The sequence below is a fragment of the Fringilla coelebs genome (assembly GCF_963513975.1).
Source record: "Fringilla coelebs genome assembly, chromosome: 6".
NCBI classification, from domain to species: Eukaryota; Metazoa; Chordata; class Aves; order Passeriformes; family Fringillidae; genus Fringilla; species Fringilla coelebs.
The window spans coordinates 29,229,003-29,241,969 of record NC_140034.1 but is presented as its reverse complement, the minus strand read 5'-3'; the positions used below and the strand labels follow the sequence as shown (position 1 = coordinate 29,241,969).

The 12,967-nt window shown below is 37.3% G+C and overlaps 1 protein-coding gene across 3 annotated transcripts in view; it reads right to left on the bottom strand.

Moving 5' to 3' along the window:
• STXBP6 (syntaxin binding protein 6) overlaps positions 1 to 12,967 on the bottom strand; it is a 97,058-nt gene that overhangs the window by 58,007 nt on the left and 26,084 nt on the right. For all 3 annotated transcript variants that reach the window (XM_084207072.1, XM_084207073.1, XM_084207071.1), the window contains one exon: positions 2,813 to 2,998. In XM_084207072.1, coding sequence (XP_084063198.1) covers positions 2,813 to 2,966 — 154 coding nt within the window. In that variant the 5' untranslated portion in view covers positions 2,967 to 2,998. The remainder of the gene's footprint in view (positions 1 to 2,812; positions 2,999 to 12,967) is intronic.

Genomic DNA, 12,967 nt, shown 5'->3' with positions numbered 1-12,967 from the left:
CTGTACCATATCTTGGATGAAACTACAACTAGACAAGATGTTTTATATTTATATCCCCTAAGGATATAAGGACTCAGTTTCTATTCTTTCAACTGACAGATTCTGTTCTAAAGAGTAAATTATCAAATTCCTTTCAGCAAAGGCCAAACTGAATTAGTCCAAGAAAACTATGAACACAGAGATATTCCAGTCACTTTGTTTACCTAATACATAGCAAACCTGGGACAAGAGTCAAAGGCCGATAAAGGCATTTCCAGGGAAGAGGTTGCAACACTCAGCACCAAAGCACATGAAATGTTGCCTGAAATGTAAATGCAAATTCAGAGCTAGCCACCATGCAGTGACTGCTTCACTGTACATATTACATGAAAAAAGGAAGGTAATCCAGTATATTCTGCTGTCCCAAGATACAATCCATCTTGAGGATGTTTCAGGCAGAGCTAAATTGCCATGACCACATTAACATAGCCTTACTAAACAGAAACTTTTTCTGTAACAATATGCTGCAACTAAAACCATTATTGCTTCACAGCCATTAGGAATAGGCAAAAATCACAGTTTATCCTCATCACAATTTCTTTTAAACAGTGGCAGAAACACTTGCTCCCCAATGCCTGGTTTTGTGCCTTTGATGATTCCCGACTACATAACTAACTGCACTTGACCCTACTGAATTGCATAATCTTGCTGAGCAGGCTGTTTGGAATGTGACATCAAACACAGCCAGGCAGTCCTCTCTCTAGTCACTTTGTTGCCTACTGATATTAGCAATCATACATACTCTCATAATAAAAACTAGAAATGTATTTGAGAAAACCTGGTCTCAGATCTGTGCAAAACACCATGAATAGTGAGCCACATGTGAGGGTTCTTGCAATATCAATATGCAGCTTCTCAGTGTCCACCACAAAGTAATTCTATTTAGATCCTGAACGCTTCTCCTTATCATAAGTGGCAAACTCTGCTTAAGTCAGGACATCCACTATTTCTTCCTTACTCCTAATATGCTGTGGCAGTAAAACAATAAATGCATTTAAGACCATTCACTGTCTTAAAATCCATGACTGATACATATGAATATAGGGTGGGGAAGCAGATGAAGGGATATCAATATATCAAATAAAAAAAAATATCAAAACAAACAAAAAAATCCACCTATAGAAAATTTAGCCTACAGAAAATTGTAAGCATAGAGAACATCTCTAGCCTTTAATCATGAATGAGCACATCTCTAACCTTTACCCATGAACATGGGTATCAAACACCTGTGTATCCCCAAAACTTACTGCACAGACCTATAACAGTATTGCTCTTTACAAGAAGACTTAGAAAAAAAACCTGGACTGACATTTGAAAAACATGACTGCCAAAAGAAGAGTTTAGCTTTGCTTAAAAACATTAGTGATTTGAACATTTCTTTAAGAGTTGAGAGGCCTAGATTAGTTTCCTCTACACTTTGAGAAGACTGAAGCATGCAATTCTTACATCAACACAGAGTATTCCAACCACAAGTCTATGGAACAGCCTAGGGGAATCAATTTTTAAATCCTTCCTTGAAGCTCTCTATGTGGGGAGAATGGCTGAGGTCACTTGGCTTGCTCAGCCTAGAAAATAGAGACTGAGGGAAGGCCTCACTACAGTGCACAGCTTCCTCAAGAAGAGGAAGCAGAGGGTCACACATTGATCTCTTCACTCTCATGACCACTGACAGGACCTGAGGAAATAGCATGAAACTCTGTAAGGGAAGGCTTTGGCTGGGTATCAGAAAAAGGTTCTTTATTCAGAGGGTGTTCAAGCCCTTGAACAGGCCCCCCAGGGAATTGGTCACAGCACCAAGCCCGGCACAGTTCACAAAGAGCTTGGAAATGCTTTCAGACACGTGGTGCCACTTTTGGTTTTACCAAAATACAGGGCCAGGAGTTGGCCTCGATGATCCTTGTGGGTTACTTCCAACTTGGGATATTTTATGATCCTACAATGACAAGCAAAATACTCAGTTGTAAATGAAAGGTCTCCTGTTTTGTCTCATTGACCTCAGTACGTGTGTGCAATTCCTCTGCAGCTTGTATTTTAACAGAAGTACTTGTACCTATGTATCTGAATAGCATCTCATCCAACAACATTCAGTAAATGTACACTTTTTGGGCAGATATGTGATGTGCTAGAACAGTAGTAGAGTCACAGAGTTTTACTTCCTATGCCTTGAAAGTTTTAACATTATTTAAAAGAATAACACCACAATTTGAAAGAGTCAAGAAACTCTCATTTAGTCCAAAAATAATCGTGCTTTTCTGAGAGTCATAGCACATTTCTTCTGGCCACTAGCTGTACTTCCAGCAAGATGAACACACTCAAAGGGAGCAACTGATACACCTAAAAACGTGACTAAATCACCTTAAATACCAAAGTTATTCACGCACGCTCAGTTGGCAGTCATTGAAACACGGCATCAAAAATTACATTGTACATCACTTTAATGTCCTGAAAAGTTCATCCTTCTAAGAAATATCTTGATCTGACTAAGGAAAGACTGTTACCAAATATTTTATTTGTTCATACTCTGCAGCTGGGCTGTGAGAGTACCTAGGGGTTTTCAAACAATGAAACCACCTGTTCAATTTATTATAGTATATAAATATAAATAGCCTAGAGCACATGGTTCCTCATGACAAAAGGTTTAAGTGCTATAATTCTCTCATTAGACTATGAAGATTGGAATCACCCAGCTCCTTATGGCTACAGACAACAGCTAATCAGTTAATCAAAGATAAACCTAAACAAATAACTGGATGTCAAAAGTCATTAAACCTACCTGACAGGCATATGTATGTTAAATATTCACCCTGACCCCCAGTAGCTAGAAAAGGAATCTTTTTTTTCGTTCTTCTTTTCACTTGAACAGCTCCCAGCATCCTTTCATCATGCGGGGCAAAAATCTCTTTGCTGATTGCAGATTTGGCATTCATTGTAGATCACAGGTATAGCAGACTGGTGCTCTCTAAAAATAAAATCATAAATATAAAACAATATTAGAAACTCAAGTTATATCAAAGTCCACAATATTAGAAACTATTAAGTTACATCAAAGTCCACTTACTCAGGCATTAAAAACTCTGACCTTCAAAGAAAGTTTCTAATGCCTCAAAGATTTTAGAAAATAATTTCATATTCGTAAAGTCAGAATTTTCTAAGTATTTAAGTGTGTTCGCTGAAGTTCTCCACACTTCTTAAATTTGCTTATACAAGCTTAGCTTATTTTGGGCAGAAGCACTAGCACTTCAGTACGTTGCAAATCCTCCTCAGAGAAACACCCCGTTTAACTTCATGCAGTATAAAAGCTTCATTAATTCCCCCTCTGATAACTGAGGGAAACTCAGATCTGTGTCCCACATACACAGGGAAAGCACAGGGAAGGAGTGGTTGTGCTGGCACACAAAAAATGACGTTCACAGAGGACAGAGACAGGTTCAGACTTGGTGAGAGTGCTCTTCAGGAGCTCCTGGTGCCAGCACTTGATTGCACAGCTCTTGCAACTCTTGCAGCTTTAGCATCTCATCTCATCAACTCAGGAATTACTGACTGGGCAACTGCACAGGAAACAATGTCAGAGACACCATCGGGGTCAATGCAGACAAAACCACACCTCTCCTTTTGGGCTGTGCAATTTTGACCCAGGTCAGTTCCTCAATGTGTTTCGTAACAAAACAGCGCAGCTGACTTAGGAAAGACATTTGTCTCAGGAGAGACATACACATTCATAGAGGAAAAAATTATTGCACAGAACAGGGAGGGAGGAGGGAAGCTGCTTAGTCATGCACATCCCAAAAAACAAACCTCACCACAGCTTGCAGAAGAGCCTAAGTAAAGGAGGTAAAACTGAGAGGGGACATTAACAGGTTCTTTGTGTAAACTGTAACTCCAATTAGTTCTGCACTTAGGTCTTGTAACACATACACAGGCCCCCACTCATGGAAACTGCTGAATGACTTTAATTGTTCCAATGTAATGACACTTCAATGCACATACATTAATTTACACATTTGTGTATTACTATGATTTTCAAGCTAACAGATCTTTTTGACACCCTTAGCTTTCTTAGTACTGATTACACTCAGGCCTGAACTACCTGATAATTCTGCCTGTGGGATCATTTGATATTTACCCATAATTTAAAATAAATGTAAATAAACTACAACCAAATTAGATTACAAAACCAAGAGGGCCACGGGTTCATTATTTTTCTGTGTGCAAACTACCAGCAAGGTAATTGCTGTAACACTTTCAGTCTCAACGTTTTGTTGTCACTATTTACTACATTCCCTTATCTTAAAAAAAAAAATGGGAAAATTAAAAAAAACCAAAACTACACGAGACAGCACAACTTAGTCCAAACTGAATTCACCACCTGCTAATTTTGGGATGCAAACAGAATACTGTGCCAAAAAAATTTGTAACAGCACACCTCAGTAATCAACACAGAGGTATTTGAATTCTGACATGTTTTAGCATCAGGTCATTTTACACGAACCTTTAAAAAAGTGAACTGGATTTAAAAACGGTCTCCATCAAAAGAAAAATCCAGACCAATTTCAAGGGATCAAAGTGTGCATAGCTCCTGACAAGCTGTAATCTCCTAAGTCCCAACACCTTAGTTACCTATCCTTTAACAATGAATATATTTACATGAAAACAGAATCAAAAGAAAAAATTTACATGGTAGTTACTTAGAAAAAATTTGTGAAAGAAAATGTGTTGTTTTCACATTCATCACATACTTCTCTCTTCTTCTGTGTTATAGAAATATTTGCAGAGTACACCATAACAGCATTTGAACTGTTGGGACACTGCAACTAGCTTTTTGGGTAATTCTTTTTTTTTTTTTTTTTCAGTCAAGGCCACTGCTAACAACAATGGATTTAAACACATAGGACCTCCTCCTGACTGAGCTAGAGACTGATAATTTTTGCAAAACTCAGACCTTCATGTGCCTAAAGAATTTTCAATGAATAGCTTTTTGGGAAAACAGACAGAAGTGCTGTCAGGTTAAAAGACACTCAAGTGACATTCAACTGAAAAAGCACTTTCCAGATTACAATGATTTTATGCTATTAATTCTGCAACTGAGTTGTTGAATAGATGTTTTCAGACATTTTCTTAATGGTCACGGAATATAAAATAAAATATGATTTCAAAGATTACTCAGGGATGTAAAGGTTTCCTGGATTAAGAGAAGATGCAAGTTTTTCTTACCTACAGTATCACAAAATGTTAGTGGTTTATTGCTGCATGCTGCTACTGGCTTTGACACTAAGCTGGTTTGTATACAATTACCAGAAGCTGCACATAGACACAGTAGCTACCTGGACTGTGACTGGAACTTCCAATCAAAGTGTGGACTCCTGGCTTCAGAGATTGTGATCCTTCTGTTCCCAGAACTTGGGCTCACAACAGCTTCAGAAGCCATATTCAAACAATTAAGCTAACACAGAGTGTACTTGACTCAACTGCCAAATCTGATGTGAAAACTGACACTAACACAAACCACAGAAGCCCGTTTATTTAAAGAAGAAAATAACTACCTGTGCCTGTGTACAAACAGACTTCTGAGATTGAGATGTCAAAATAGTTTAGATGACGTTGTTTTTCCTAGGTCAAAAAATCAGCAGCTGAATTCAAATGAGCAACCTTCTCCTATGCACTAGAAGAGATGTATGCAGAAGACCTCTGTTTAAATAAGTAAAGCCTTCCAATGCTCCCTTTTTCACAAGTGGAGATAATATAATCTCTGGCAGTTTTACTTAATAAATAAATAAATAAATATACACACTTCCCCAAGGAAAATGAATAAGCCTCATTTTTTCCCATTCTCCAACAAAATCCCTCTTTTCATTAAAAAAAAACAAACCAAAACCAAACCCTTGCCTGTACGTGCACAACTTCATGTTATACATGCATATTTCTTTGCACAATTATGTTTTCTCTTGGAGCACATTCCAGGACAAATTCAAACCATCAGCATTTTCCACTCAAGGCCTGTATGAACTCATGCACTGGAACACAAACTTTTTCCTCCCGTTTGTACTCAAATACAAAATAAAATCCTTAAAGAGACTTTACTGGAGGATCTCTGAGCACTCTCAGACAGTGCATTACTGCCTGCAACGTTAACCCCTCTGAGGTAAGGGGGATTTAAAGGTTCCAGTAAACCTAAGAGTTCAGAAAGAGAGACCACATTTCCTACTTCACATGCTTTGTTGCACATATTTACTTCCACTCAATTATACTGATGCTTTTGGCTAAACAAAGACCCCCTTTTTCTTCAGCAATTTTTCACTCCATCTACTATAGCATTATGGAACAGGACGTCAGCATTTACACTGTGCCCCCAGCACACAGAAGAAACAGAGAGAGGAAAGATTCCTGTGTGGATTTGAAAAAGTGCCTGCAATGCGCTGCTCATTTGCATCTTCTCACATCTTTCTCTACTAGAGTTCTTCTCCATTATATTTCCATCACTAAAAGCTCCCTCTGTGAACAACTGACTATTCCTCTAGAAGTATGTGAGAGGACAACAATTAAAGGCAATGTCTTAAAAAGAAGATTAAATAAAACCAAGATAATCAAGCTGAATCCTTAATGCATCCCACATGCTCAATAACAAAAAAAAAAAAAAGAAAACAAAACTGGACAGTTTTCTGGTCAGCCAGAATCTCAGACTGCTTTCAGGCACACAGCCAGCAAATAGCTAATTTATCTTTACACCCACATGTTTCATAGGACTCTATGCAAATAGATGGAAAAAAGGGGATTTATAGTATCTTTGTTGAGGGTATAGGTATGCAGAAAGGAAACTAATCCTCAGCATACAGAATTCAAATAGGAGTAAATTACAACACAAAGCAAGAGCTGGAAAAGGACATAAAGGTTTCCAAAAAAAAGGGAAAAAATGTTCAGTATGCTAAACCTGGCTGTGATTAAACTAAAGGATCTTTAGTTTAATCACAAACAGGGATGGGCTCACAGGACAGGCTAACCACTGAAATGCTGTCTGCAGTGTGAAATCATCTGAGCAACCAACTATTCTTGGAATAGTAACTCTAGCAAGCACTCAAATCTGCTTTTAATAAAGCCACTATTCTGAAAGATGACATCTACTTAAGGAAATCATTGCAAGATACTGTTGCCAAAAGAACAGCTTTGCTATTGTGATAGTTGCCTGGTATTTACTTGCTGGAAGTGTTTAAACTACTTTGAATATTACAGGTCATCAAAATCCTGTATTTGCTGTCATCTCAAAAAAATAGCAAGTATAATTCTCAAAAAAGCTAAAAAAATTTAAGACACAAGGCAACTAATTTATAATTTTTTAAAGAGCAAATATTAAAATATACAAGTTTTAAAAGTTGGTTTGCATAATTTTTATTAAGCGTAACTTTATCCTAGAGGAACAACAGCAAGTTTAATTAGCTCTGCAAACAGGGATCAAATCAGTAGATCAACCTTATTCTGAAACAGTCGAGGTAAAATCTTTAAAATGCTTGAACATAAAAAAATCAATCAGATAATCTTCTGTCATCCTGTTTTCAAATCTAACTTTGCTTTAAAAGATATTAATTTAAATTAGAACAATAGCAGCAGCCACTGCAGCAGCCAGAAAAATTCCACTAATTCCTATAAACGTGGGTTTACGACTTTTAGAAGTATTTACTGAAAAAACCTCAATCATTCTGCAGAGTTATTTTTAGGCTGTCACAGTTCCAATTTATTTTTCCAAATAGCTTCTCAGCTAAGACTAGCTCATTTGAGTAATGTATTAATTCTAAAACACGAAAATTATTAAATTGGGTCTGTATTTGTAGCAGTTCAAACTAGAAACATGTTTTCATATACATATGTAATTACAAAATAAACTGCCCAATCAAGCTGAATAGAACATAAGCAGACTTCAGAGAGCAGCAGCTCCTAAACACAAAACTTGAATCTTACATGCTAAAGCACTAACTTCTTTCTGTCTTTTAACTGAAGCTTTATATCGCAGCCCACCTAATCCAAGAACAATGCATGGCAGAATTTACTGTTAAATTTGAAATACAAGCCTTAACTTTGTTTTTAATCAAGACATTGTTTGATTAGGGGAATTTAGCAGCACTGTTTACTGAAACCTTCAAGGAACCTTGTTTGAATCACTGAATTTCTCATAAGCTTCTAGAATAAGCAAAAGAAACATGAAAGACTATACTAGCTACCATACTGTGTTGCCTGAGAACATGTGATGGTTTTGGTCAAGGAAAAAAAATAGTAGAGAAGTGCACAGTAATAGGATCTTACAGTCAGACAGAAGCAGTAAATACCTCAGTGCTCGACACGTTTCTTTACCTGAGGCAGGCAGTCTGAGGCCCTGGGTATTTCCTATAACCTTTCATTACAAGGGAAGGTGATTTGAATTCTGTGCAAATTGTATGGATCTACAGATTTGAAAAGATAAAGAGCTCTGAATGGAACATGTATTTATAAAGAGATAGTAAAAGAAAGGAAGGTACTTTTATTTCATCTGTAACACAATCTTAAAAAAAAAAAACAACACCTAGAAGTCTGGTACACCTTCTTCCGTCCCACCACAAAAAACCTAAACATCTCCTTACAAAGATTATCAGGGACATCACAGAAATCCCATAATGGGCAAATGAGAACCAGTCCCACTTGCATGTGGAAGACAGAGCAGCTGCTTTCATTTCTGCACTCTGCTCTGCTGAGTCAAATACATACACAGAGCATCATGGTAAGTAATACCTGTACTTCCTCAAGGCACATCCAGCTAAAGCAGAAGATGCAGTATCACTTCATTCTTTTGAGACTGTGCCCATAAAGTGTCTCCAAATGGTACAGAAAATTAAGTAGGAGGTAACATAAGGCACCAGAAACATATAGAGGGGTGGGTTACTGTATATTCCAGGTCATATTTCATGTTCTGAAAAGAAAACAGCAATTCCAGATCTAGAAGCTAATGTCCTAGTAAACAGTACCATAGATCCCAGCTCACAAAAAGGATGTAATACTGAAATGAATGTAAACTACTGCAATCTGGGAAAATTCAACTCAAATGTAGGACATAACATTTCTGTACTGTGATTCTGTGAGCGAATAGCTGCAGACTGTTAGTAGATTATTTCAAATAGGTGTGCAAGAAAACAAATACATATTCAAGAACTGCAGCAAATTAAAATTAATTTTTTTCTTATGTTTTCACAGCATTCTGGATCAAGACTATATTTATAAGAAATTAATAAAATAATAATGCAGGAATCAGTGGACACTGACTCTTTCAGCATTTTCTTAACTGCCAAAAGCAGCAGTGTTCCTTAAATGTGCCCTGCCCTGGAACCGGTATGACAAGCTGGAAGTGTTTCTGCGAGTTGCCCCAGGGAGGCAAAGCCATCTCTGTAGAGGTGGTACAGCCCTCTCCAGATCTTTCTGAGTAAAGAGCAACAGCTAGAGACCCACTCAGATTCTTCTTGTAAGAATCCCACAATATGAAAGTCATTATTATTTCAAGAATATAAGAATTTGAAAATGAAGATGGACAACACCACATTAAACAGCACCACCCGATCTACAAAACTGTTTACCAAAAGTCAGTCAAGAACCTCTTGGGAAGACTGTGCTGGAGTCATCCTTTTTTAACAGGAACATTTTGAATCACACAGATTCACCAGGAAATTTAGGAACTACCAGATGTTATAACAAAGCCATAGAGAGACCAAATTTGCATTTGTAGAAATCTACCCTCCAGATACTGGGACATTGACAACAGTAAGAACAACTACTTTTGCATAACAACACTGAAAATTATAGTCTTAAGAGGTTAGCTTTATTCTTACAACCTTTCAGAACTGTTTAGATCTTAAGACCATTTATTACAAGCAACCTTAGACTTTCATTTGTGGGAGGGACTGTCACAGTTTCTTCTGCCATTCCTCACAGTTTTTTTCCTCCAAACACCTCACTTCTCTAGACCTTTTCCCATTATCCTACATCTGTTCCTGAAAAGCAATCCTCAAGTGTCGACTCACAGCTTCACTGATGGCACCAGAGTCAACTGAAAGAACTATTTGTCTGGTCTTTGGAACAGGCTCCCCAAGTAGGTGGTCACCTCACCAAGACTATCAGGGTTCAGGGAGCATCTGGACAATGCACTTATCATATGGTTTATGAAGAGCTGTTTATGAAGAGCTGTGAAGAGCAAGGGCTTGAACTTAGTGACCCTTATGGGCCCCTACCAAGTCAAGATCTACAGACTACTATAAGGAGTGAATACTCATAGAGCTACTGCCATAAATAGTCAGCAAAACACAAGTGCTTCACTTCAACATATACCATGTTCTTCAATCTTTTTGTGGGAAAGAAAAAAAAGGGGCATTTGACATCTGAATAACTAATTATTCCAACTTAACAGGGGATTTTTCTATTTACTTCTTTAAGCTATTTCTCCTACTGTACAATAATTTTACAGTTCAATTCTGTCTTTCAACACTTGCAGTTTTCTAGATTGACATTCACCAAAAGTCAGGAGGTACATTCTGTGCGCCATCACTTTGGACAGTTAAAATTGTTTGAGATGTAACACAGCTTCCTTTCACTCTTCCAGTAAGGATTAGAAAGATACTAACTCCTTAGAATACACTTCTATATCATTTGTGTTTCTACATCTCGTGCTACTTTCATGTGAAACTAATTTCCTTAGTTAATCCAATGTGACTAATATCACATGAGGCAGCATAAGAGGCACCATTAAAGCAGTTCCAACTTCTTCACATACTTTATCACAAACCCAAATCAACTGATCTGAAGCTGCATTTGAGCTATTATTGCTTGTTCAATTGTTTGTCCATTTTTTGGCGAAGAAAAATCACTAAAAATATGAAATTAAAGGATACTGGTGAGAAGGAGCAGCCATGTTCCTCAAGGAAAGGGGAACTAGTTGAAAGGACTGTAGTTTAGAGCATGCACGGTTTCTTTCAGTAGTTCATGTTGTTTCTTATTTAACTTATGACCACCTTGAGCACTCGTACTGGTAGAAATTATTGATTTAATTTTGTACTTCTCTTCCTTATGACAGCATAAATGCTTCTGTGGTTGTGCAGTGAACTAGATGAGAATTAATCCAGTTTTAAGCTGTTTTGAAAAAAATAGTGATTACTTTTGCTTTTACTCAGATCAAGCTCCCTGATATAGTGCACTCCACAGCTGTGTGCCAGCACACAGGAATGAAGTGCAGGGGCTCCCATGGGCCCCCAGCAGTGTTAGTTTACAATGATCATGAAATTGTACTTTAAAGAGAGGACCCAAAATGTCACCTACTTTTATCAAATATTGAAATCACTGAGTGAAGACATGGCATGGAGACAATCTAGACAAAATGTTTCAAAATCAAAACTTGCTACAAAGAACCAAACTTACTAAAAAGTGCTAAAACAGGAGATCATATGGGGCTTTTCCTTGATAAGAAAAAATGGGGCTCATGGTAGTATAAAATTTCTTGGTATACTGACTCCATTATTGGTTGGCTTAAACAGAGAGGTAGCAAAAAGTCAGTTTAAAAGTCAGTCTCTGTTACACAGCTATCAGAACTGTTGCCTATAGGAATATAAAAAGCAAATGATGCAATGCTATTACTGCAGTATAGGACCCATAACTACAACGCACTAACTCACATCACCTACTCTGTCAAGACATCTCACAGGAACCAGATTCTGACTTATTAAGTACTGATAATTGAAAAAACACAATAAATAGATTCACAGTGTACAGGTTGCCAGAGAGACAGGTTATCCCTACAGCATCCGCTGAAGGTCTTTTAAAGAATGAAAATATAAACCCCCACACAAAACTGTTTGAACTGACAGCTGGCACGTTGTACTGTTACCACTTGCTTTCTCCAGCTAGTATAATTCAGTACACTCTGAAACCAGGTTTTACAAATCCTCACAGTTCCATTTCCATTCTTCCTCACATAACTGATATTGGTACAAGCTGCAGTCATCCATTAAATTAAATATCACAAAAGAGAAGGAGGGAACAAAGTCAGGCCTCTCATGCTAAATATTTTCCATTTTCTAAACTGCAACCTGCAACACCCACACCAGAAAAAAAAAAGTTCCTTTATATTACTTTAATGCTGGGGAAAAGTACAAAATCACAGTAATACATCGAGACAAGACAATAAAAAATAACATCAAGGTATTAAAGCATTTTATTTCATCCATCCATGGTGAATCAACATTCCTTGGTAAACATAAATAGTGCTTTTTTTAAATCACTCCAAATGCCTAAGAAGAATAACTTACTAGCAAAATGCATAACACTTTTAAGAATGAAATATATGTGGTTCTGGTATTATTAAAATCTCTGTAAGAGCAGACACACCTCTATGAACTACTACATGAATGTTTTTCTTGAGGGAAAACAAGCACTATGTAAAAGTTGTAAACCATCTGTTGGCAGTATGCTGCTACTTTGCAGCAGTTAAATAAATAGTTTTTCTTTTTGGCAAATAACACAACCTGAACACATTTCTGACACGCTGCATACTTCTTTCCAAGAATCTTCCAGCAGTAACAAGCATCACTCACTTCAAAATGGGTGAGTTCAACAAAGATTGCAATATTCCAGAGTGTTTGGCAAACTTAAGAAATTACAAACAAAAATAAAATGGTCTGAGATCCAGTGTTTTGCTCAAAGGATGTTATCATCTCAGAAATTATTAAAAATGTCATCCATGGCTTCTAGCCCGCACTATGTTTGATAGCTTAGCTCTGCTCTCCTGACAGAATCCATTTAAGAAAACCATGACTGCAAACAGACCTTGTACGTTGAAATTTACGGGGTTTTGTGGGGGTTTTTATTTTTGGTTGGTTGGTTTTTTTTGAGGACTGACCTGTTCAATTTCAGAGAAAGCTGAGAAAAACCT